General features: G+C 41.1%; 1 protein-coding gene and 2 long non-coding RNA genes across 5 annotated transcripts; 2 read left to right on the top strand and 1 right to left on the bottom strand.

Moving 5' to 3' along the window:
* The first annotated feature begins 4,369 nt into the window (after positions 1–4,369).
* On the top strand, positions 4,370–16,276 carry dhdds (dehydrodolichyl diphosphate synthase). 2 transcript variants are annotated; one of them, XM_063199229.1, is made up of 9 exons: positions 4,370–4,473; positions 5,026–5,101; positions 5,486–5,602; positions 6,893–7,035; positions 9,262–9,378; positions 9,535–9,636; positions 9,954–10,068; positions 12,898–13,005; positions 15,357–16,276. In XM_063199229.1, the coding sequence occupies exons 2-9, from the start codon at positions 5,039–5,041 to the stop codon at positions 15,609–15,611; spliced, it is 1,020 nt and encodes a 339-aa protein (XP_063055299.1). In that variant the 5' UTR covers positions 4,370–4,473; positions 5,026–5,038; the 3' UTR covers positions 15,612–16,276. The 2 variants fall into 2 exon arrangements, with proteins under 2 accessions (XP_063055299.1, XP_063055300.1); XM_063199230.1 differs by having other exon boundaries at positions 4,393–4,473; positions 5,029–5,101.
* Positions 12,996–18,420, bottom strand: LOC134449344 (uncharacterized). Its single transcript, XR_010034947.1, has 3 exons — positions 17,640–18,420; positions 14,848–14,911; positions 12,996–13,071 (listed from the first exon to the last, which is right to left on the bottom strand). It is a non-coding gene; the product is annotated as an uncharacterized LOC134449344 (long non-coding RNA).
* On the top strand, positions 16,654–21,656 carry LOC134449343 (uncharacterized). Of its 2 annotated transcripts, XR_010034946.1 has the most exons (7): positions 16,654–16,818; positions 18,432–18,452; positions 18,648–18,677; positions 18,786–18,836; positions 19,381–19,431; positions 19,703–19,757; positions 20,952–21,656. It is a non-coding gene; the product is annotated as an uncharacterized LOC134449343 (long non-coding RNA). The 2 variants fall into 2 exon arrangements; XR_010034945.1 differs by lacking the exon at positions 19,703–19,757 and having other exon boundaries at positions 16,665–16,818.
* The last annotated feature ends 1,956 nt before the right edge of the window (positions 21,657–23,612 follow it).

Genomic DNA, 23,612 nt, shown 5'->3' with positions numbered 1-23,612 from the left:
GACAGGTAGGTGTTGTGGCTGTCGTAGCCGATCTCAGACAGGTAGATCACCTGATGCTTGTTCTTTAGCAGCCTGATAGACATTTCGCGTATGCGCAGCCCGTCCAGCAGTAGTAAACCACCTCCTTCACCGGAGCTGTGAACAAGCCTGTGCTGTAGGCCTGCCCGATGTTGGTGATAGTCTTGGTGAACATCCATCTGCGTGAGAACCAGGTTACTGCATCTCCACCTCACTGGCGGCAAACAGCCTTCATGTCCTGCATGTCTGCCACAATGGCGCCCCCCTCTGTCTCCACCTGGTACAGCTCATCAATGGCAAACTCAAGCTGGTTCTGGGTCTGTGTGTGCTGCACTCTGAGCTGCAGCACCATGTCTGTGAGTTCTCTCAGGTGCTGACCATCCATAGTATCACTATGGCTTATCCATGTTTTTTTTTGGTAACCATGAAAAGCATGGTTCCTGACTAACCATGGATCATGGTTATTCATGGTTTTCATGTTTTTTTTTCAGCATGGTTTGTGTCTATGGTTTAACCATAGTCACAAACCATGCTCAAAAAAACATGGTTACCACAAAACCAATTGTGGGTTGCATTGTCACCCCCCAAAAAACATGAAAACTTGTTTGCTGCTGTGGTGTAATGGTTAAGGAGTTGGACTGAAGATCACAGAGTTGCAGGTTTGAATCCCACCCTTAGGCCTACCTCTCCCTACACCTCCATCCATGGCTGAAGTGCCCTTGAGCAAGGCACCTAACCCCACATTGCTCCAAGGACTGTCACCAATATGTGCGCTGGATAAAAGAAGCAGCAACTAAGTGTAATTTAATGAATAATTATAAGCCGTGGTAAAACTATGGTTAGTTTTCAGAGTAAAACCATGGTTCATTTTAACCTTTTAAATTTACTTTATATTTGGGTATGTTGGGTCATTATTTAACGACTGATTTTAGTAATAGTGTTATTCATAAAGGCTTTTACACAGCATACACTGCCCAAAGTGCTTCACAATGTCAATATCGAAACAAAATGTTGTAAAATAAAATTAAAACAATGAATTTATTAAAAATGTAGACATATATATAGGGAGCTGTTTGGGAGCCGAAAGAGCCGGCTCTCCATAGTAAGAAGAGCCAATAGAACCGCATCTCAAAGAAGAGCCGAAAATCCCATCACTACTCTGGGGTTAAAAGACCAAGGACAGAGATAAAGGAAATTATTTTAGTGAATATTTTTGGATATGTGTTTTTCTGTTTGAAGTTGTCTGTTGAGTTATCACCATTGTGGGAAAGTGTAAAGCTGTCCTCCAGGTGTTGTAGATGTTTGACGTGGCTCAGAGCTTTCCAGAGTAACAAACAGTGTCATGACACTACTGTGTAAACATGGGGGTGGGGGTGGGGGTGCGATGATTTGTTTTTTAACAGAAAATACATTAAAGACAACTAGGCTGTGGATATTAAACCTTTGAAGTAAATGTGTTTTAGATAACTAGAGATACTATTGGTTTGTTGGTTGATTTTAATAGGAATTTTGATAAGATTGTTATGATGGCCCAGCAGTTTCTCTAACGCCTGGGCACTGGACTACTGTGTGGGCAACCTGAGTTTGATCACCGGCCAGGGTCATTTCCCAGTCTCTCTCTCCCAGCCATTTCCTGTCTGTTCTCCACTGTCCTATCAAATAATAAAGGCACATAACCTCCCCCCCCCAATTGTAATGATGACTAAACATAGTGTAATTTGATTACAGAATATGGCAGAGGATGGATCAATTCTAGTGTATAATCTCAGTTTCTGTGATTGCAGATAGCTAGTGGCTGATAGCTGAATGGGTGTAGGTGATTGCTCAAGCAATTATCCACTTTTGTTCACAGAAATCAAAGGAATAAGTCTGGGTCCTGCTGAGATAAACACTCAAGCAGTGGCTAAACAATCACATAACAACTGCCTTTTGGTTAGCAGGGATGCCCCGATGTCCCCTGATGTCACAACCACACATGGGTCAAAGACGTCCAAAATGAAATTGTCCTTCAGTGTAACGGATACTTTTGCTTACTGTAAATGCAAAAAAAGGGATTTATTACTAATATAACCATAGTAGGGACCAGTAAACCTATATTTCTATTTATTAGTAAGTAGTAAGTGGCAAAATGCAATGGCTCCCGACATACTGTGTGAACAAACCCTGAACAGTGTGAAAACTATAGGTGTGTTGTTATTTCCTTGATTGTCTGAAATGATTCGTTGTGCAAAAAATAGGTTACATGGGTATTTAATTAAAAGTCACTGTGTGTGTGTGTGTGTGTGTGTGTGTGTGTGTGTGTGTGTGTGTGCGTGCGTGCGTGCGTGCGTGCGTGCGTGCGTGCGTGTGTGTGTGTGTGTGCGTGTCAAATTCCTTTCAGTAAAGGTGCTGGACTAGCCTGGGAACTCCCATACTGCCTTTAGTTCTACACTGTCGTTTTGATCTTAAAGACAATCTAATCTCATTTGTGATTAGGTCTGGTGGTAACCAGGCAAGGGCTGGACATAAAATCGGCAAAATTGTGAGCAACATGATGTCCGAGGTTTGGTTGTGAAACAAGCGGATAGCTTTCCAGACAGAACAGATTTGCTTCTCTATTTCTTTGTAGCATATGACGGTCTTTATCAGACTGTTTAAGATAAGATTTCACTCTTATGTGAATGCATAGGAGAGATATCCCCAACCTGAAGTGTTAGTGATAGAAAATTATGCATGGTCATAGTAGATAGGCCTACTACATACAAACCCCAACTCCGATGAAGTTGGGACGTTTGGTAAACAGTGAATAAAATCAAAATGCTATCATTTTCAAAACATTCAATCTATTCATTTGATGGAGAATAGTGAAAAGACAACATATTAAGTGTAAAAACCGAGAAAAAATATCGTTTTGGGGGACATATGTACTCATTTCTAATTTGATAAATCCAACACGTCTCAAAAGAGTTGGGACGGGGATCAGTGAAAGTTAGTAAACATCCAAATAAGATAAAACAACAAAGAAGAACATTTCAAAATGAATTGTACTGACGGACAATATAGGTGTCCAGGTATAAGATCATCACAGAGAGGCTGAGTCACTCAGAATTAAAGATGCAAAGGGAATAATTACCATAGTTATTACATACATTTTTGAATTCCCTTTGATTTACCACGATTGAGTGTATATAGCCTAAGACATATTTTTGTTACTAAAATCAGGTTCATGACATCATGAAATATATATTGGCTGTAGTCTCACTCTAATTCCTGGAGTGCTAGAGCTATTGAAAATTGACCATATTAAGAATGCTTAATGTGTGCAAATGATACAGGGGTGTAACATTCTCCTAAGCACCTGAGCTCACTTGAAATAAACCCAGAAGACATGGGAAACTGTCCTTTGCTTACAGAAGTCAGCAGAAGTTGTAGAAGTCCATTCTTTTTGACAATAATAGAGCATTGCACATCCTGTGCTACAGTGAAAATGGACCATCCAACTTGTGTTAGTGCTAGCTTCAAAAGTCACCCTCCATGATGGCATGCGGGTGCAGTAGTGCATTGGTTAAGAAGATGTTCTCACTCATCTGTAGAGTTAAATACAGTGCTGAATGGTATAAATGGGTTTTAAACAGCATGAAAAGCCACTCATGCATTATATTTTGAAGGGAGATCTTCCATGACTGCCACATAGTAAGGTCAAATTGCATTCTCTACTATGTTTTAACAGTTTGGCTCCATCATAAGGACCAGCAGGTGATAAAATGGTGGGTTTTTGGTCAAGACCTGTCATACTGTAAGCACTACAGAAAGGAAAACACTGCAAAACATGACAAGGAATACACCCACCATTTAAGCTGGTGAAATCATGTCCAAGATAGGAATTAACACTGTTGTTTATATAAAATCATCTCATCGGTTAATGTATTTAACTGTTAAGTGTTGTCTTTTGTTTTGTTTTTAGTCTTCCTCGACATTTGCTGCCATTTATTGTCCCCGTCCCAACTCCTTTGAGACGTGTTGGATTTATCAAATTAGAAATGAGTACATATGTCCCCCAAAACAATATTTTTTCTCGGTTTTAACACTTAATATGTTGTCTTTTCACTATTCTCCATCTAATGAATAGATTGAATGTTTTGAAAATGATAGCATTTTGATTTTATTCACTGTTTACCAAACGTCCCAACTTCATCGGAGTTGGGGTTTGTACTTAGGCCTATTTGTTTTCATTTTAGTCAGACCTTGTGGTGGGCCAGAACCAGAGGTGATTCTAGTGTCAATAGAACCTTGCCATCCAAGGGCCGCATCTGGCCCCTGGGCCTCCAAGAAGCCTGGGCAACGGCAGAGTTCCAGATAGAGAAACAGCCAGTCGGTGGCAGTAGTGCGCATTTTTTTCCCAGTGCAACATTTTAAATCACCCACGAAGAAGCTTTTAGGAGGAAGTAGACGTCATTCTTAGTGATCACAAGTCGGGTGAGTTGGATCTCCATATCTTTATTTGCTAAACTTTGGAATGATGACATAGAATTAAATTTTAAAATGAAAACGTGCACATGATGCTTAGAGGCAATAGTATATTTTAGCCGCTGAAACGTCGTGCATTTCGACAGAAGATGCTTAGTAAACTTGGCTAACTAGTTAGCCATAAGCTAAACAGATTTCATTCATTCCTACCATACAACATGATTTCTCTACATTTAATTAATTGAACGTGATGAGTGAAAACATATTACTATTAATAATGAGTATATAAGAATTTCGGATATGAATATCAGATGATAAAAGGTTATCCCTTTTTGGGCCTTGTAGACCAACACTGTTGCTGTTGTGGGTGGTGTTTGTGTGTTTATTGCCTTGCAGGGATTTATCGACAGAATTAATGTATGTAAGTATTGCAATTGGTTCTACCACTTGCAATACTTGCCACGAAAGTATGGTTGTGGTTTGCTTATTTGTCAGTTGTGCTGCTGAGGCTGTTGTCAGTGTTAGCAATCGTGTTGACATTTTCCCCATCCCTCTCTTCAGCAGAAAAACAAAGATGTCGTGGATACGAGAAGGAGAATTAAATCTCCTTGAGAGGATATCGGCCAACATTTTGAAGGTAGGATTGCCTCTTCATGGAATATGTCTTGAAAGTAGAGAAACCTGATGGACCATCTTTTTTGACAATAGGCTACCATAGGTAATTACAAGCCTGCACTATCGAGTGTTTGAATGTGCAGTTATGTAGTAGATTCTTGTTTAGTTATCTATAGTCTATATTGCTGGGTAAGATTAATAATAATAATAATAATAATAATAATACATACGTTTTTATATAGCGCTTTTCATGATATTCAAAGACGCTTATTTTACTAGTCAGTTATTATCATTCTCCGGGTAAAGATTTCTTCTGGCTACTGGTATGGGCACTGGTATGGCTAGTATCGATTATTTACTGGTATGGCCTGTGTATGTGTCTTTGTCTGTGTGACTGTGTCGATAGGCCGGGCCCATACCCAAACACATAGCCATCATCATGGATGGGAACAGGCGGTACGCTCGCAAGAGACATGTAGAACGGCAAGAGGGGCACAGCCAGGGCTTCGAGAAGCTGGCAGAGGTGAGAACATTAAACAGAACCTCTTTAGCGAACTGAAATTACCTGCCATTGTCAAGACACAGTTCAAAATGATGTATGGGTGGTTGACGTTTAAGGCCGTAACACACTTAAAGGAGGAAACATATTTCAATTCCTGAAAAAATGGGTGGAAAAATTGGAAAAAAAAATGGGGATGTCAGTGGTCTGTGGAATTTCGCCTAATTTTTGCCATTTTTGGGAAAATGTGTCCTGTGGTGTGACATCATTGGTGTGACATTTCTGTAAGATACAATAAAATGATTAATATTCTGCACAAACATATCCCCAATGCTCTTTCTGCTATTTTTCCTTCAACCCCCACCCCACACACACACTACTAAAACTTCCACACCACTCTCTAATAACTGAGGTATAACATAACTAGTTATGAGCCTGTAGTTGGCCCTTGTAGTTGGCCTTGCAGCTGCCCGTCCACAAACCTGACTTACATGTCACCCCGCAGGACGCAATTTGTGTTACAAAATTGAACTTGTAGTTAATATTACTGTATTGTGTTTTTTTCACATTCATATTTTTTGATATAAGGTAAATATTTATGCAATCATGCCAAATGCTTTATAAATTCTTCAAAATGCTGTTGGTTTATTTTATAGCTTTATATATTCCAGGTTGTATTAATGTTACAGTCACACCACAGGACATTTGACATATAAACCTTTCCATAAATCTGAACAAAAATGTTTTTCCCATCTAAGACTAATATGAAACATGATGTACCACATCTTTCATTTACATTTGTTTTTAAGAGGAAAACTATACATTTTGTAGGTTTTTCACTAATGTTACGTAAAAAAACAGGGCGTCATGTCAAACACCCGTAAATGGAAAAAAACAAGTGCTAATGGTAACAGAGGTACATACTTACTTACAGCATTCTACTCTACTGTAGACTCTTTGTCCATTCATGTGCCCTGGGAATTATGGTTTATGCCAATCACGGATATGGGAAAAGCACATGAACGCCCACCTGTGGTATTTTCCACTGGACAACTCGTAGAGTTTTAATATGAGTTGACGATATTGGATAATGTCTACTTCCCAGAGCACATGAAGGGCACATCTGTGCTGCCGGTGGTTGGAAAGTATCTCTCCTCTCCTCTCCTCTCCTCTCCTCTCCTCTCCTCTCCTCTCCTCTCCTCTTTAGACTGTGTTGGTGTTTGTAAAGTGTCTATCTCCTCCTTTCCTCAAGACTCTGAGCTGGTATTTGTCAAGTATTGTATCTCTCATATCCTCTCCTCCTCTCTCCTGTAGACCCTGCGCTGGTGTTTGCAGCTGGACATCCATGAGGTGACGGTGTACGCCTTCAGCATTGAGAACTTCAAGCGCTCCAAAGAGGAAGTGGACGGCCTCATGGAGCTGGCCAAACAGAAGTTTGAACGCCTGCTGGAAGAACAGTAAGTCTAGTCGGGCAAATCCCATGATGCTCTGGGCAATCATTCCTATCTGAAAGACGGCATGAAGTCTACCCCCAACGAACGGACATGACCATGGTTCCTGTCTCTCTCCAATGAGAGAGCAGGGAGGCGTGGAAAGGTGATGACTGCAGTTTGCTTGAATAGATACAACTAATACGATTAGCTATGGCTACGTACAGTTGAGGACGATATTATTAGCCTCCCTCCTGAAATTAGACATTTCTCTTGATTTCTCAGTGAGAATGACCATGCTGAACCGTTTCTATTATTCTGGAAACAACTGATCAAAGTGCCTGTTGTCAGTTTTGGTTCATAAATGGCATCATATTGACTATTCATGATCAGGGGGCTACTAATTTTGTCCTTGTCATTTCTGACCTTTTTTGTTTAAACTCATTATAACGATAGAAAAAGGCAAATTCAACTCATTGGACATTATCTCCATCAGTGTATTTGTTTCCAGAATAACAGAAATGGTTCATAATGGTCATTCTCACAGAGAAATCAAGAGAGATGTCTAATTTCAGGAGGGGGGCTAATCATATCGTCCTCAACTGTATGCCAATTGATGCATATTTGTCACGTCCAATAATCAGCCGTCGTCAATCGTAGACCACACAGTAGGCAGGTCTCTAGACCTTATCTCACTTGTGATTTAGATGTGGTGATAACTAGGCAACAGCAAGTCTGCCTTGCATGAGGAACATTATTGTTGCAAATGTTGTACCACTTGTAAAGAGGAGGTAGGAGAAAGGTAATCCTCTTGGTTTTTCATGTCATACCTGTCAACCATCCCTAATTTCACGGGAAACTCCCTAATTTTGACTCATTTCCGGATTTCTTCCCGATTTGATTTTTTCCCCGGAAATATCCCGGATTTTTCACATTATAAAAAACACCGTTGGTCCAGTAGGCTATTTATAGGCTACCCACGGCTCTGTCCGACGAGCCACACCCCCTCTTGAAGAGAGAGACGAGGGTCTTGCTTATCAAGCTACCAGAAGACAGTATGCCAGATACCACCAAGAATTGAAGTTCCTTGAAAATACGACCTGTCAACCTCGAGCTCCGTAGCGCTTGTGCGCCCACTCTTTCCCTCAGAAACCGTCAGTTCATGCAACGCATAAAACAGCCTCGGAACAGCGAATCATGCGATTAACCTAACCACAACCTGTACCAGCACGAACAGACAACTTGTGCGACAAAACAACAAGAAGAAACGCATTGCGCTCATTTCATTGTTTTGTTTTCATTGCATTGTTTCTCCACGCTGTAAAACGTGTGCTGAGGGATTTTAGACAGGATCTGTCTTTTCATGCGCGCTGTTGTGAAAAGCAGAGTGGAACGCATCCTCCGATCTGTCTCTGTCATCCCGTTAGCTGTCAAAATTTGGCCTTTAGAAAATTTCCCGGATTTTGGCTTAAAATATGGGAATTTTCCCGGATTTTGGGAGCTCAAAGTTGACAGGTATGTTTTCATGTCATGTGGGGAAAAGTGTTGTCTGAATTGTCAAGATGATCAGTGGGTAGGGCTGTGTCGAGAGGTTGTGTGTAGCTACCGACTGGGCCAGTAGCACAGCTATTGCACCATCACCTTACACACGCCCCATTGAGCCATTGGAAATGCTTGAACTTAATTGGCACGATTGCGACAAAACATTTGTATCCCTCATGCCCTGGGGTCCATTTCAAACTAGTATCTCCCGTCCTCTCCTTTGGCTTGTGGCCTAGTGCTTCGACACCACCTCGCCTCCTTGGAGAAAACAATGTTTCCTTGCTGTCATCCGAGGCAGATGAACTTGTTTTTTTTTCATATTTAACACCCTGATTGCTAATGATGAAATGGCCTTTGACTTGTGTTCTCGTGAGATATTGAATAAGACTTATATCTTCAATGGCGACTTGACTTGCATCACAAGACTAGAAGCAAAACGAGAGGACAGGAGGTAGTAGATTGAGTTGGACCCTTGATGTCATGCCGGTTCTTCTGTGACATCAGGGAGAACCGGGAGAAGCACAAGTCTTAAGTCTGTATCCAAAATGTTGAGTGATTCACCCACTAAGTACATAGTGCGCTGACTGAATAGAAATTTGGTGCATGTTCGTCATACTATACTGATAAAGTCCAGTGTCTAAGCCTTTTCGATTATTTGAAGAGAGTAATTCTTGTCTTGTGTGTTGGTTGCGTGTTCCTCTGTGTGGTCAGGGAGAAGCTGGAGAAGCATGGTGTGTGTATCCGGGTGCTGGGGGACCTGTCCCTACTGCCCCTCAACCTTCAAGAGGTCATCGCCAAGGCAGTAGTGGCCACCAAGACGCACAACAAGTAGGCACCTCGTTTCATTTCAGCTACTCCAGGGGTTATTGTAGTATATTCACTGTACCAAGTAGAACCTTGTTACTTTTTAGCATATCCTACTGTGGTCTTAAGTATTGAACATGTAGGCATCAGTTAAAATGATGTTCTGTATTATTTGCACAGATGTTTCCTCAATGTGTGCTTTGCGTATACATCTCGACATGAGATTGCCGGTGCGGTGAGAGAGATGGCCTGGGGTGTGGAGCAGGGGCTTATTAAACCAAGGTGGGCATACAGGAAACATGCATACACACACTGCACTTTTGTTTTTTTCTCAATTCTCTCACTCTTTTTTTTACTTGGAGTAAGTGGTCTTTTTTCATGATGATGTGTTGGGTTTTAGTGCAAAACGTTTATTTCAAATGTGTCCATTCCTGACTTAATTGCAGTACTACTAAGAATTTACACTAGTTCAACTTCTTGGGGCAACTAAAAAGTACACGATGGTTGTGTCAAGAACAGCCAGTTTAACAAAAACCCTACTGTACTCTGAACAGGCATCCTAACTAATCATTTCCTGTGTGTGTGTGTCTACTGACCAGTGACGTGTCTGAGGCCCTGCTGAGTCAGTGTCTGTACAGTAGCCACTCGCCCAACCCCGACCTTCTCATCCGCACATCTGGAGAGGTGCGCCTCAGCGACTTCCTCCTCTGGCAGGTAGGAGGCGACATCACGCCCTGTTCACTTCCTGTATGAATTTACACAAGTGAACCATGTGTTCCGGTTTAGCACTTACCAGAACCTCCTTTAGATATGGAACACTAGATGTTGTCTTGACGACCCCTTTCTCTTGAAACTAATGGTTTGATTTCTACACCAAAAGAAAGTGAATAAAGAAGCACTCATCAGATTTCTTTTTTCATTTTTAATCGCCTCACATCACAGACGTTCCGGGCTTACACCCTTCTTCAGTGTGAAATGGCGATTTCCTTTCTACGTCTTGATTTCTACACCGCCATGTTTGTTTGGGTGTAATGCAGCTTAAATGAACATCAATTGTCAATATGCAAATGATCCTGTAGGTCGCGGAAAACAACATCTTTGGTGGTGTGATGGTGGCAATGAAATTTGCATCAATATCAAGTAGAGAGTGTGCATTTGTAACTGAGGTCTTCCTGCACAGTCTGCCACTCTGGGCTCTAACCCACAACCTTCCAAACATGTTGGTCACAGTACAATACCGCTGAGCTAAAGGTCCAGACTAGAGCATGACACGGGAGTGGATTTTCACTCCCGTCCCATCCCGGTCCCAGAAAAAAAATCCCATCCCGTCCCATCCCGGACTGGAGTAAAAGAAACAAATCCCATCCCCTCCACTCCTGAAAAGAATGTCTCCCAATCCTGCCCACTCCCACTCAAAGTCAACCCCAATCCTGTTTCGTCAAAAAAACGTGGCTTTTTTGTTCGTTTTTTAAAGAAAAAATAGGCGGCATTCCCGCTCACGTTCATTTTTATTCCCGTTCCTGCCCGCTCCCATTCATCTTTATTCACGCTCCTGCCCGCTCCCGTTCATCTTTAAAATTTTGACTCCCATCCCGGGGGAATCCCGCAGGACCCGCGGGACCCACGTGAATTCCTGAAAAATTTCATCCTCTAGTCCAGACCAACTCAGCGCCACCAACATTGCATGAGGGTTTGGGAGGGAGGTTTAGTAACGTTCTACCGCTGAACTCTGCTAGTTGGCAGCCGTTACACTAACCCCCTCAAGCTTCACTCCCATCCTGGTCACGGCACCAGTGTAACTGCGATCTTCCTGCGTAGTCTGCCACTCGTTGAACCTTCCTGTCAACATTTCAGTTTGGCATGGGAGTCCCAGTGTGATACCACTGAGCTGAATGCCCAGACCAATAGCTCAGTGCTGCCAATAGATACTGTATGAAGCTTCAGGATGGAGATTTACTAACGTTCTACTGTACAGCCGAAGTCTGATATTTGGCATCCATTACAAATGAACACATTAACGCCAGGGACATAACATTCGAATTTGGCCCAGCGAAGCGAAGTCCGCCATTCATTACTATGTGGGAGGAGTGAAGCGAAGCGAAAATATTCGGCTGAGTTTAATATTTTGCAAATGAGGAGCAAATTTTGCCTGTGCGTCCAAAGAATCAGCAACATAAAGGTTTCGATCGATTTGATTCGTCGCTACGACCTGTTGACCGTTGAGCTGTTACACAGGTACACTGAATTTGCCTCTTTTCGCTTCGCTCGTCTCACCTACGTATGTCCCTGGCGTAAGTGTATTTTGTTTTTTGCTAATGATGGGTTTGCAAACTCCTGAAGGTCCATGTCCTTAATGGAAGCAAGCTAACAAGCAGGCAAGAAAGGGCTCTGTTCAGGAAGATGAGTAATGATATTCTACTACTAAAGCTGCTCCAGTCTGCTACTCCATTGTAGCCGACTACTGTGCTACTCAACATCTATAACCAATGTGTTGGACACAGCCAGACGTCTTACCTTAATAACTCTAATCTACTTTACTCTTCCAGTCTACTCTACTACTCCACTGCACAGTGGGTCTACTCTAACCCTACTCTACCACTCTACTCTACACTGTATATCCCCAGCCAGTGTGTGTTGCATAGCCAGACTTGTGACCTTAACATCTCTTCTCTACTCTTTTCTACTATTCCTGCGGACCGTTCCATTATATTCCACAACTCCACACTATTCCACAAGTACATGTACTCTCTGTCCCACTACTCCACTCTGCTTCACTACGCCACGTCACCACTCCACGTCCCCCACTCCAGTGTGTGTGGTAAAGCCAGACTTGTAGCAGGGGGGGTTGATCCTCTATTCCGTGTCTGATCCTATTAACTTTGCTCAGCCGTAACCCAAGCGACCCCCACCCCCCGCCAAGACGCACAACTCCATATGCCCCTTATGCAGAAACCCACATCCCATAATGCTCATCTGAGCAGCATGGCGGCAGCCCATTTATTTAATATTACAGTTTGGTAAACCGTGATGGAGAAACTAGTGTCGTTAGTGAGTGTGGGGCACGCAGATCCAAAAGAGTACTGTAATTTTCACGCTGTAAAAGAATGCAGTATGGATTCAACACTTAAAGAGTACTCTGGGACCAAATGCATTCTACAAGATGCTACTTTGGCTAAGTGTTGAATTAACACTGCATTTTTTTGTACTGTGCAGGAGGTGACCAATAAATAAAAAGGCAAAATCTGGGATAAAGGGACAGGATTTGATATTCCATGCCAAGATGCCTGAAGATTGAATTTTACATTTAAAAAAGAGCAATACAATCTGTATTGAAACTTCTTTTTAAAAAAAAGTATTAAATTCAATCTTTTGAAAGGTAGTCTATCCTTTGAGGGTGGAGCATCAGGTAGTTTAAGCCCACCTTTTAGATGACTTTAAATTCACTGTAGAGCAATGGTAACATGTTTGCCTTTTGAAGTCGCAGTTGAATGTAAGGAATATCCATGTTAATTCCTCTGTTGTGTCCCACCTGCTTGCCGCTAGACGTCCTACTCGTGCCTGGTGTTCCAGCCGGTGCTGTGGCCTGAATACTCCTTCTGGAACCTGTGTGAAGCCATCCTGCAATACCAGCTCAACCACCGCTCCATACAGGTACTCAACACACCTCCTTACGCCCCACACTCCCCCGACTCCTCCATTCAGATGACATCAGCACACCTGTGTAAAAATATGTTTACAGAGATACAGATTACAGTGTTCTTATTCGTCACTTGCATATTTCATGTACTTCATCATTTCACTACATGAAATGTGTGTCTGACAAGTAAAAACACTTGAACTTGAAGATCCCACCACACGGGTCTGCATACATACTCCACACTACCCTACCGCTCCATACAGATGCATCCCCTCCACCCACCCCAAAGGGCAACACAATCACACCTGCAGTAACGCCTCAACCACCGCTCCATGAAGGCATGCTTACATATCCCACCTTTCCATAAAGTCAAGTCAGCCTGATCTCTCAGAATTCCGCGGAATGGACACAGATCTTTGGTACACAAAATCTGTGTCAGTTTAACAGATTTTGCCAAAATTCTGTGTCCCTGGTCACTGAAGTGTGATGGCGTCACAGTCAAGGAAGTGCTTTTTATATTCCAACAGCAGCACTATGTTGCACCATACTCTAACAGCACTAGTCCATCATTAGAAAATCAATACCATATTCTAATACTAAACAAAATAATGCTATAGCAATTTAAGTTGTGCACCACTGACCAAAATAATCCCTAACCTTCACCTGTCAGTAAAGACATGTTTTTGAGAAATACCTTTTCCAGTTGGTTGATCGGCTATAAAATTAATGTAATAAACGAATGAATATTAGCTGTGCCCGAACCAAAACTAACCCTAACCCTAAAGTCATTTTTTTTAGATTGTTTTTTTTAATCCTGAGAAAACACAAGACTGGAAACAGAGCTGTGGGAATATAGAGAAAGCACTTCCGTGAGTCCATCACGGAAAACACTTCAGTGACACAGATTTTGTGTCCCAAAGATCCATATACATTCCACAGAAGTCTGAGAGCTCATGTTGCTCAAGTAGAGGGCAATATCTCATTAAACCTCCTTCATACTTAAAGAATCTCTGGTTGTGTCTTTCGGCCTCGTGCCTCAACCTCAATGACATCTCAAGGGCATCTCCGTAGGCTAAGAGGTGAGAGGAAGAGCGGTGAGGCTGCATGTGGGGCTTGATTCCCCCATTCTCCCTTCTCCCACCAAGCCTCAAGGCACAAGGCCGCAGAAAGCAACCGATACAGAGTAGTGTAGTTACTTTATTGATGCATAGGCAGGGAAGAATTAAGGTGTAAAACAGCTTACATATAATGCAAATAATAAACATTGCAAGACACACAAACTCACAACAGACTTAAAGACAGGGCAAAGTCAATGACAAAAATAAATAAATATTGAGATCCATTACATATTTGTGGCTGCCATCCCCCACTCCATCCCACCCTAGAGATGATGCCCTTACTGCCCCATCCCCTCCCCTAGAGATAACACACTCACACATGCTTAACATGCCCCACAACCGGTCAATCCCCCATAACAGGTTTAGGGACCCGAGGGGCTCTGCTCAGAGAGCTGGTCTAGTTGATTTCCTGACCTATAGACTGCAGTACCTCGGTATGTGAACACAGGGGAAATGCTTGAGCTCCTACTAGAAGTGCTCTCATTACTGTTCACTGTGCTAATGAAACAAAATGACAGCGCTTTTGTATGAGGAGACCAGCCACTCATTTTGCATTCCATTATATTTTATTGTTAATACAGTAACTACCATAGGCCAATAGGCCACTGGTGTGAATTTGCAAACTCCATGGCCTGCATTCTTAAGGAGTCAACAGGTTTTGGGAATGCATGCCATTTTTTTTTACCATGGGTGTTTATTTTGAAATGAGTCGAACCAAAACTTGAACAGGTGACTTACGGGAGCAAAGTGTACCCATTGCTTTGGTGTGACCAATGAAATGTGCCCACTTCTCCATGGCATCCTGCAGGAAACGTAAACAAATCACCACAATAGCCGGAGTTATTATCTGACCAACAGTACCTCAGTCATGGGATATTGTGGAGATCTATATAAAATGTGTGTGAAGATGTGTGTAAGAAATGCCAATAACAAAACTGATGATCTGCCATGCTGTCTTTTAGTTGTAACTGTGTGTACTAGCATGTTATATTGTGTGTACGTAACCCTAACCCTAAGGTACAGTGCAAGTAAGTAATGTTACATTGTTATTACATACTTTGTTAACTATGTAACTAATTGTACCCATAGCAAAAGGGAAAAGATACGAGCGTTCAAAGTCTTTGTTTTTATGTCTGTATACCCCAATGTAAAATAAAGGGTATTGAATATATCTACAACCTTTACTCAAAGGGGAGTGCTTTGGATTCAATTCAAATTGTAGCCCATATTTCTCCCTGTCACTGCAGAAAGCGCGGGAGCATCACAGTGAGAGCCAGGCCATACTCCAGCTGGAGGCGGATCGCTCCTGCGTGGCTGAGATGCTGCAGCATCAGCACCAGCGCCATGGCAACGGGATGCCAATGGACGCGGCGAGCAGGCAGGAGGCCGTGTGTCGCTACACGGCGAGCCGCGAGGAGAGGGTGCGGCACTTCCTCTCCGCCCTGCAGCACAAGAGGGACTCATTCTTCTCCGACCTGTGCAGCCCAGCGGTGGTGGCCTAACCGTGTGTGTGCGTGTGCGTGTGTGTGTGTGTGTGTGTGTGTGTGTGTGTGTGTGTGTGTGTGTGTGTGTGTGTGTGTGGCTAGCTACACACATACTCACTCAAGGAGCAAGAACTAATATGTCCGTTTTAATGTTCATTGCTATTTTTATGTACTAATGAGTCTTACCAGTGTGAATAAAAGTGTGGCTATGCCCCCGTTTTAAGGGGGTGTGAAACCTATTTAATGTAAACATGGACTCATCAGGCTGGTGTGCCTTTCCCGAAACCATAGTAGTGAACTGTGTTACCGGTAGTTAACGAGTTGGTTGCAATACTATCGCACATTGGCAACTAACTAACTTGCTAACTGCCTAGCAACTATGGTGCGAGTGGAAAGGAGCGCTGTTGTGCTAATTGTTGCTTGTCTGTAGAACTGGGTGAATTGGAGAGTCTGTAAAGAGGCTTTTAACTTATAAGGTATGCTGAAGTGAATCACTAACGCTTCATGGAAAAGTCTGGTTTTATATTGAACATGAGTTGCCACTGCAACACCTGAAATGGTAATGCTCTGGATGTGTATGGTGTAGACTGGGTGCCAGGTGGACTGCACGCTGTACGCTAAAAATGGAAACGATGCAAGATTGATCGATCAAATGGTGTAAATAAACACGATCTCTGGAAAGATGTGGATGTCTTTGTGTCATCTGTAGGTGTGTGTGTGATCCTGTCACATGGTTTTGTGTAAAAATGCTGAAGTCTGTGAGTATGGTTTCATAAATATTTCAACATATATTATTGCATCATTTTATTTCTTATGTGTGGAAAATGTGTACAATTACATGGTACTGCAAGAAAAGTTAGGCATGTCAATGAATGGACTTGCAGAGAATCACCTAGTCTAGTGTCAGCAAAACAACGCCACCAGAAGACAAAGACAAGACATTGAAAGTTTGTTCTATGGAATCACTGCACCTTTAAGAATACGCCACGCCTAGAAACATATGATTAGATGGACAGCCAATCAGTGAAGCGAGAATAAAAAATCTGGTTAAAACCGGTTTCCATCTTAGCCTACATTTCAATATAAATAGGTAATAAACTGCTATTCATTTATTTTCGTTGAAGCGCCACAGTACACGGTGTCAGTCTGCAGCTTGCAACTGATACATTTGAAAAACAGCGGGAGGTTTGACTACTAAATTCTTGACAAGATGCCCAAAAGAAAGGTAGGGAATGCGCACAAAGCAATACAATTCTCAGCTGTATTAACAAAATGATCCGGGTTCACGTCGTGTCAGGGCTGTGCAAGACGCCCTTTGCTTGGTGTCGTCTACGGCTGTTGTATTTGAAATGTCGCAGTTATTTTAGCTGAGTTTTGTGTCTTCCAATTACCATCCACCACACATGCAGCGCGCGTGAGGTTAATATTACTCTGCATAGAATAACTACTGCATCTCTGTACCGATGGAGATAAAGGATTGGTCGCCCATGTGTGAAAATGCATTTGCTTACTTCATCCTGACCTATTACTTTGTTCCACGATACCAAGGGGCTAACATTTGATAATAAGGTTGATATATCTTGACTGTCAAGTTACTGAGCATTGGCTGCGTCGTAAATGCGTAATTACTCTAAAACTCGCTTTTCGGAATGCATTGTTATTCAGTTTTCTCATGGGCCGATATCAGTGCACCCTTCCCCCGCCAAATTAAACGAGGTCCAAGAAAAACAAATGTCTCGTGAATTGACCTTGTTGTTGGGCCTTTTGTTGGTTGATCGCTCAGTCAAATAATTCTCATCGTTTTTCTTGTCAGCAAATCTGACTAGCTTTCCACTTTGATTAGCGTGTGAGCTAAAGCTGATTACCCAACTCGATAATTTGCTCGGTACAGTCGACTTAAAAGTTGGCATCAAATACAAGGAGTGCTGATGATGCACAATACACTTTTCCTCGCCATGCTAACGTCAGACTGACATCTTTCTGTATCCTCTGTGAATGTGAAACGCCAAGTCCGTTCACACAAGTGTAACATATTTAAATATCTACCTCCTCGGCTTAGCTTGAAGTTGCAAATGTGTGCTAGTTAGAAATAACACAGAATCCCCGTTTTCTGCTTCAGCTAGCGTGCATTAGCGACCACTTAGGGTGAATTGACATACATATTTCGCTAACGTGCTATCCGCCCATATGACGTTAGCTTGTCTGTTGTTGAGTGACCTTTATGGCGGGATAACGTAAAAAAACAATGTTGGCGCTTCCTGCAACGATCCGTAGGCACACTGTTATTCTTATGTCGTACATCTTGCAGACACGTTTTTACATTAGTCATTTGGTCGTTGTAAAGACCCCATTTTGTTCTCTCAAAACAATCAAATTGCCACCGTGTTGTCAGGCAGGCACTGGTTTAGCAGCACAGCAAGGAAGTACAACAAAAGGGAGCATCAATGCACCGCGGCGCAGACAGATTTGAATTTGAGCGGGAATAGTCCATCACCCTGTGAAGTCAAACCAAAACATCTGTTACTCCGTCGGCAGCCATTAAAAATGCGACCGACTGTCCTGCTAACCGTTGGGGCGAGTGTGTCAATTGTGATGTTCACGATTGAGACCAACTTAATTTTGTGTAAATAATTAAATAATAAAACAAGAAGATGAAATGTTGTGAGTCTAGTTGCTTTTCCCGCTGGGTTTGTCAGCACAATTAACAAAAGCACACACTTATTCTGTTATTTAAAGAAAGTGAAAATGTAATGGTTCATATTCATCACCACAGTAATTGCACAGACAAAGCAAGTAGACTATGGTCTAATAATTGGTATTTTTCTCTCGCTTTTTTAGGCAGGTGGAGCAAGCGGAGAGGTATGTATCACTTTGTTATACAGCTTTGTCATAAATTAAACAGATTTTTTTTTAATTGACAGATGTCCTATTAACATTGCAATCAATATTTATATTGCATAGTTATTGTTGTTATTATCACAGATATTTACAAAATGTATGTATACTAATGAACTTGTGCTTGTTGTTGAACTGTTGTGTGTTTCCTTCTTACAGCCCGCACGCCGCTCTGCAAGATTATCGGCTGTAAGTAGTCATTCTTATTTTGAGATATTAATTTGCATATTGTACATTGGACATCTTGCATGACAATTGCGTTTGGAATTCATTTGTGATTGTCATGCATCTGAACAGAAACCAGCACCCCCAAAGCCAGCCCCAAAACCCAAGAAGGCAGCACCTAAGGTATAACACAATAATAAACACTGGCATAACCATTACCACATCCATGGGAGAGACACATGGGCCTGACACCGTAATCATGATTGGTTATATCAATGCACACTTTTTGTTAAGCTGAAAATGAATATTTTGTGCAGTACAAGTAAACCATACACTATATTAAGTACCTATTTACGGCATATGAGTTAACTACTTATCACTAATGTTAATGAAATGCAGTGTGCTACTTGACAGATTTGGCTGTTTGTGCAGCAGATTTGTGTGGATTAAAGTATATTTATAGAATACATGTGTTTAAAAAAAAAAACTACATGCACGCCGGTTAAAGAACTCTGAACTTGTAGCAGGGGATTGAACTAGAACCGCAGGAATGTTCACATTTTCCATGTGACTGCAAACTGCTGCTGGACTTGGAAGTGTCCAAGTTCACAACTTGAAGTGTGTGCGCGCGTGTGTGTGTTCGTACGTATGCACAAACAAATCACAACTGACATGCACACTGGAGCTGGCGGCATTGGATGTTAATGTTGATGCGTTTGCTTTGCAGAAGGCTGCCAAGGGGAAGAAGCCTGCTGAGAATGGAGATGCCAAGGCAGAGGTATGCAAAGCTAACATTTTTATTTACACTCTTTATTTGTTAAAATTCTTTATTGGTCTTTGCTTGTCTACTATTAACATTTATTCCAAAAGTTATACACAATAGGATTCAACTGCAAAAGCAAACACAGCAATAACAAAGGAATAACAACCCCCTTCCCCCTATATCTCCTACCTATTTTCCCAGAATAATCCTGTACATATATGATTTTTTTTTTTTTTTTAATCTTTTTTTTTTTTTTTTTTTTTTTTAGGTGGGGGTGGGGTTCCAGTAACAACGTCCCAAGATCTTCTTTGGCTCAGGGTCATACCAGGACAGGAAGTGATGTAAGAGGAGGAGGTGGCCTTACTCAACCTAGAGGCTTCATTGCTAAAGTGTCTTCATGAAGCTCTAGGCTTCAGCTGCCATTTATAAAATGTGTGAACTGTACATATGTTATGAGAAAGTTTACACTTTAAAATGTTTAGTGTAATAGACACACACAAAAGTTTTGGGGATATCTATTATCTTTGATTGTATAAATTGTTGTCTTTATTTTTCTGGTGTTAAAGGCACACTATGTAATGTCAGAATAAGTAGTCTTCATAACAAGCCAAATGTCAAACCAAGTGATTAGTGGACATTTCCCGCTCCCACTGCCTGACTGAAAACCACACTTGCAACATCGCAAGTTTCTATTACATTTGAACATCAGTGTAGATTTTCAGGAAGAGGGGAGACATAGTCACTCTTGCTCAGAATGGATTACAAAATATGCAGACATGCTTGGTGTGGCTCATTAATGGACAAATTGCACACAGGGCCCCAGCGCAAAACTCTTATAGTTTTTACTTCAGTTTTCATGTGCTTTTTACTTTTTAGTGACCGCTAATAACAATAATGTAAATACTACTAATAATATTAACTTTATTTGTATAACAATTCATACAAGACATGCAGCTCAATGTGCTTAACAGATTAACAATAACAGCAGCAGCAAAGTAGGTTGGTTAAGAAGACGAATGGGAAAAAAGTAAAGTTATGGTTTGCATAGAATGGCATAAAATCACAAGAATCAGAGAATATAACCTGTGGTGGGAACAGGGGTGAGGAAAAATTCCCTTTTCCAATGATTTGAGATTTAAGGGGAAAAACCTCCATCTCAGTATAGACTGAGGGAAAACCCCAATTAAATTAGGAAGAGACCAAGAGGCAATGTTGGCCTGTCAGAACAGGAGTGGTATACTGCCTCCCTCTGGTCTTTGAACATTTTTGCAGCAGATCTTTTAAGCGTTATAGTTTACCATTTGCCTTTTTTCACAGACCAGAGGAAAGAGCATTACATTAACCTAATCTAGTAGTAACAAAAGCATGCAAGGCGTCTTGTTGTGAGACAAAGGTGCGTCCTTTAGCAATGTTAAGATGGAAGATTTGAACCAGGCTAAGATATGTCCGGATAGTCCCACCCAGGGTTTGAGACGTTAATCAGGATACTGTGGTCAATTGTGCTGACATTGTTTCCCCCTCTCTCTGTCTCACAGGCACCGAAGGTGGAGGCAGCAGCTGATGCCTAATACGGATATGTCCTTTGGCTCATTCTGTGTACTTGGTGACTGTACAGTTTGAAACAACTATTTTTTACCAAGTTTTATATAAAAAAATACCATTTATAGTTTCATCGTTTTGCTTGTATTTGATGTACTGAAACGGTTTGGATTGGAAGTACTCTCTCTTGCAGCAGTCATATCCATTTTTATTATTGCCATTTGTTTTAACCAGCACCGTCCTCTTCCCAGTTGAAACCATGTTTTAGCATTCTGTTTAGCTTTGGAAACTGCTGAATGTTACAAAAATGATCTGTTTTGGTTTTTGAAAAGTCTGATTTTTTTAAACACCAAACATTATCATAAGGCAGCTAAAAGTGTATTTGTAATAATGTTTGGAAGAAAAGCTTTTAAATCGTGTCATTTTCTTACCTGTCATAATCTGTAATCACGAAGTACTTGCAAAAATTAAAAACCTTTTCATTTGGAGACACAGCAGGTGAAGTAGTCACTAAATTTAATTTAATTTATGATAGGCTACCAACCATGATCAGATGTATAATGTGAATTTAGCAATTTGTTGAAACGGATGAAAAATGTCATTGTTTAAAAAAAAAAAAGAAAAATGTTGGACAACTTTTTTTGTGACTCATAAACACAATGTGTTGTGCTTTTGAATAAAACATAAAAAAAATGTTTAAAGCCTGTTGTTGAAAGTGATTTTTTTTTTACTCTTGTATGAGCATTTGAATGCTGTTTTGGGAAAGTATGTCCAAGGGACTAGAGATAGAGATAATGCATAAATCCAAGTCACTGAAGATTACAATATCTGCCCTGAAGAAGGCATGGTAGGTTGAAACCAATAAGAAGATTGATAGCCTTATATTTTAAAATAACTACATTCTTGATTCTCAGATTTCCTAGCCTGAAACCAGTTTGAGAGTTTACACCAGTGAGCACCAAGGAGAAAAGGCACGCCTCTTAAAGGATGTGGCCTAGGCTAAAGCAGGTCAACGCAGGCAGTCAACAAAAATGGTGGACCATGAACCGGACCCAGATCAAGTGACTGTTAAGTTCGGATCCATGACTGATCAGACGCACATCTACAAGAATATACAGTGGCTGTCAAGTCTACACACCCCTCTTCAAATGCCAGGTTTTGTGATGTGAAATGAAAAAATGACAGAAAGACAAATTAATTCACAACTTTTCCCAACTTCAATCTTAATTATTAACCTGTTCAATGCAATTGAGAAACAAACATAAAGCTTTGAAGGGAAATAATAGAAAATAAAAAACTTCAATTAACATGGTTGCATAAATATGCACACTCTTACATTAAGCCTACTAAGCTGTAGCACCTTTGGCTTTCATTACAGCACACAGTCTTTTGTGGGTGTCTGTATGGCACACGTTAATATGGCAATGTTCGTCATTCTGGATGATTAAGTTCATCCGCATCATCTTTCTAACGGGGCCCCCTGTGGAACTGTTAATAGCCTAAGTGGACAAATATTGTCACATCAACGTTTGCCATGCTGATAAACTCTTACCCAAAAAAATGAGTGCAGTAATGGAAGTCAAAGGTGCTGCAACAAGGTAGGCCTATTAGTTTAAGGGTGTGCATATTTATGCAACCATGTTAATTGAAGTTTTTTATTTACTATTCTTTCCCTTTAAAGCTTTGAATTTGCTTTTCAATGGCATTGTGCAGGATAATAGTTAAGATTTAAGTGGGAAAAGTTGTGAAATTATTTCTTTCTGTCATTTTTTGACGTAACAAACACATGGAATTTGAACAGGGGTGTGTAGACTTTTAAGAGGCACTATACCTGTACAGATTGTTGTGGAGTTTAATGTTTTATCTGGCTATATGCCTTTGAATCCTTTTGAAGTAGTTTCATGCCTTTGAATCCTGTTAAAGTAGGCCAAAATTGACATCCAAGACTGATGGTCCTTTTCCCTACGTGCTGGTGTGTTAATTAACCCTGTCGATTAAATATGAAAATTATCCTCGATTGTACGTCGCTTTGGTTAAAAAGCATCTTCCAAATACAATGTACTGTAATGAGAATGGGTAGGCCTACATTGCCAGCTAGCTGGCTGAGACATTAAACTTAAGTGTAATAGGCTATCTCCATTTCCAACTAAAACCAACTAAAAATATGTTTAAAAAAAAAAAAAAAAACCTTTAGGGCCTATTTTACTAGGAAATAGACCCGCTGAGATTAAGAATCTCGTTTTCAAGGGGCGTCCTGGCCAAGTGGCAGCACAAGTTACAAATAAAAAATCCAGTTGCATTAAAATAACAAAAACAAAAAACTAAAACAAATCAAATCAATTAAAACAATTACATACAATGGACTCTGTCTCAAGTGTTCTCATCCTGGGATTAAAATCGCTCAATGGAATCAGTTCTGTTTATTTCAAATGCTGTTGTCATATAGCAGCTGCAAACAAATTTAGAAAAAAGACATTTTGCAAAATGAGTTGTATTGATGGAATTATTACCATAAGCAGGAGCTGCTGATCAGGTGTGTCTGTGTAGCCTATGTGTATGTGAAGAAAAAAAGTGCTTGGCTGTCTTCTGCATGCATTCAACAATCGCCTGGTGGAAGAAATACATCTTGCCAAACAAGACATTATTCTTTTTGTTTG

This window comes from Engraulis encrasicolus, chromosome 5 (genome assembly GCF_034702125.1).
Source record: "Engraulis encrasicolus isolate BLACKSEA-1 chromosome 5, IST_EnEncr_1.0, whole genome shotgun sequence".
Classification (NCBI taxonomy): domain Eukaryota; kingdom Metazoa; phylum Chordata; class Actinopteri; order Clupeiformes; family Engraulidae; genus Engraulis; species Engraulis encrasicolus.
The sequence above is the reverse complement of the archived record's forward strand: the minus strand, read 5'-3'. Positions and strand labels throughout refer to the sequence as shown.